The sequence below is a fragment of the Octopus bimaculoides genome, chromosome 16 (genome assembly GCF_001194135.2).
Source record: "Octopus bimaculoides isolate UCB-OBI-ISO-001 chromosome 16, ASM119413v2, whole genome shotgun sequence".
NCBI lineage: Eukaryota > Metazoa > Mollusca > Cephalopoda > Octopoda > Octopodidae > Octopus > Octopus bimaculoides.
The window spans coordinates 16,222,163-16,224,962 of NC_068996.1; the positions used below are offsets into that span (position 1 = coordinate 16,222,163).

Here is a 2,800-nt window from a genome sequence, read left to right on the forward strand (position 1 = left end):
AGGATGGGGAGGGGAGGAGGGGAGGGGGAAGGAGGAGAGGGAGGGGAGGAGGAGGATATGTTGTGAGCATGTGTGATGTGTCTTTTTGCATATGCTAGTACTATGCATGCATGTTTTTAGTTATGCCTGCTTATATATATGTATGCATATTGCCATCCGGTTTCACCAGTCCTCAGTCAAATCGTCCAACCCATGCTAGCATGGAAAGCGGACGTTAAACGATGATGATGATGATGATATATGCATCAACATAGAATGTTCTCAGTTCGTGACCAGTTTCAATCACTTTCTCTGTGCAAATATATGTGTGTGTAAGAAGAGAAGGTGTGTATTACATTCGTATTTGATATATACTGAGCCTTTTTTTTCATTGGCTCTCACACTTTATAAAATTTTAAACTGAAGTGAACATCTTCAGATTTGGTATATTGATGAAAATTTTCATGTTGAATCCGTTTTTTTGTTTATTCACATGGTCCAGAAAAAAAATTTAGGAAAATGTTACACACGTTTAAATTTTGATTATTTTTACCAATCAGAAAACAGGATTTGGAAGCTGGCATTTTCTGCGTAATGACAACATTAACATTCAATGGTGGAAGTTTTAATGGCGGTAGTTTTAAGAAGTTTTAATGAATAATGTCATGTAAAATGCTGGAACAGGCATGTAACCAATATAAATAATGAAAAATTTTCAATGAATTTTTTTTGTTTTTTGTTTTGTAAAAAAATTACAATACATTTTTGTAGTAAATATTCAAAAACAAAAGTTTGCAATACATTCTAGGAGTTTATCAAACAAATTGCAATTTTCCTGTCTCCTCCTGACATAAACTCGCAGAGATCAACCATAGAATGGTAGGTTCCCATAGCATTGTTTATTCCCTCATTTTGCAGAGACCATTGTGCTTTGCACTTGTTGTTTGTAGATACCATTTATTGAGCTAATAAGCTTTATGCTGTGGTTTACCATTTCCTTGGATTTCAAGCTTTCCATCATATTCGAAAGATTAAATAAGTTGGCTGTGGTCATATTTTTTATTTAGACTGAAAAGGTGCAGGAAATTACACGGTTCGAAGCAGACTATACTTTGGCTTGTTACTATGGAAATAGGTACCAATATATACATGACTTTTGATTGGCTAAAATTACTAAAAATTTGCAAACTCTAAAAGCTATTAACTTTTTATTAATTCATAGCAAAAAAGAATTTTATTTTCATAATTAGCACATAAAACTTACATCAATACACCAATTCTGAAAACAATTGGAACAAAATTAAAAGAACGGAAAAGTGTGAGTGAAACAGAAAAGATCTACTATGGATCGCCAATTTACTATTGCTTGGGTGAAACCCACCAAAATCTTATATGGACCCCAGCTGGGAACCACTGGCGTATAGCATATGCTAAGTAAGAGTTTGGTAGCTGTCCAAGATGTTGTAAAATTACACAAATGGGGAATGTTACAATGCATATTCTTTGCACGTTGTAAAGATGAGCAAAATTAAAGGAACTGAAAAAAGTGAGCCAAACATAAAGGATCCTATAAAATTCATCCGTGTGTGGGAAATGCTCAAAAACTTACCCTGGTCTGCGCCATGTAAATCCTCGAAGAAATATTCGGTTGATATTTATCTGCGTCTGTAGTATTAAGCAATAAGTTTGTAAAAAGAAATTCCAGATTCCTCCACACTTGAGAAATACTCGATCAATCCCACGATGTTAAGTTAAAATCCAATTGAATACTGTACTTCTGTACCAGCTTCTGTAGAATGAAAACAAAAAAATGTGAGATAAATATAACACTAAATAATAATATTTTCTTTATTGGCCAAAAAAGCCAGACTCAAAGCATAAAGGGACACAAAGAACAAGTGGAGTTTAATATAATATACGTGTATGAAATAAGATAAAACAATAACAATTAACATTAAAGATTTAACAATAAACTCTCCAAAAGGGGGTTGGAGGTGTTTCTCTCAGGGACAACCAAGGCACCCCATACATCTTGGTCACCCTTGCAGCAAAGGGCACCTCGCTCCTTCTCAATTCCTTTGGCTTACAAATATATGAGTAGGTTCATTAATAACAATAATAATAATAATAATGATGATAATGATAATTGGAAACTATGTAAACACTACAAAATCAGCACTCCTGCTTACTGGTATGAACATCATCCTGAGTCAGTCGCCGAAGGTAAAAATGTCCCTATCCTCTGGGATGTTCTAATCAACTCTGACAGAATGATCCAGGCTAATTGACCAGCCATAGTCATTAAAGACAGGGAAGAAAATACCTGTAGACTTAATAGATGTAGGTGTTCCCAATGATAAAAATCTATCTTTAAAGGAATTTGAAGTAAATGTAAGGACCTGGAAATTGAAATACAAAAGATGTAACATCTTAAAGTGAGAACTGTTCCTGAACCCTAAGTATGATAAAAAAAGGAAAGGATGTCAGAAACTCCTAGATAACATCCCAGGAGAACCATGTCTCAGAGAAATCCAAAAGATTGTGCTGACAACTCTATCAATTTAAGTATTACTTCCCCTCCCCAAGCTTTCAGACAGATGGCAACATCTCTTATCCTTCATTCACCTTAGTATGCTGGGTGTGTCTTGACAAGTGGTAATAACAAACATGCTGATTAAAAGTAAAGAATAATAATAATAATAATAATAATAATAATAATAATAATAATAATAATAATAATAATAATGATAATAATTTCTCATTATTTTTTGTTTACTTTTTTCATTTTTTAATATTTTCCTTTTTCTCCCTGTCTTTCTAT

The 2,800-nt window shown here is 33.5% G+C and overlaps 1 protein-coding gene across 10 annotated transcripts in view; it reads right to left on the minus strand.

Annotated features, from left to right (window-relative positions):
• Positions 1 to 2,800, minus strand: part of LOC106880485 (homeobox protein Meis1) — a 261,086-nt gene that overhangs the window by 141,200 nt on the left and 117,086 nt on the right. For all 10 annotated transcript variants that reach the window (XM_052973540.1, XM_052973539.1, XM_052973537.1 and 7 more), the window contains exon 2: positions 1,589 to 1,768. In XM_052973540.1, the coding sequence (XP_052829500.1) occupies positions 1,589 to 1,603 (15 nt within the window). In that variant the 5' untranslated portion in view covers positions 1,604 to 1,768. The remainder of the gene's footprint in view (positions 1 to 1,588; positions 1,769 to 2,800) is intronic.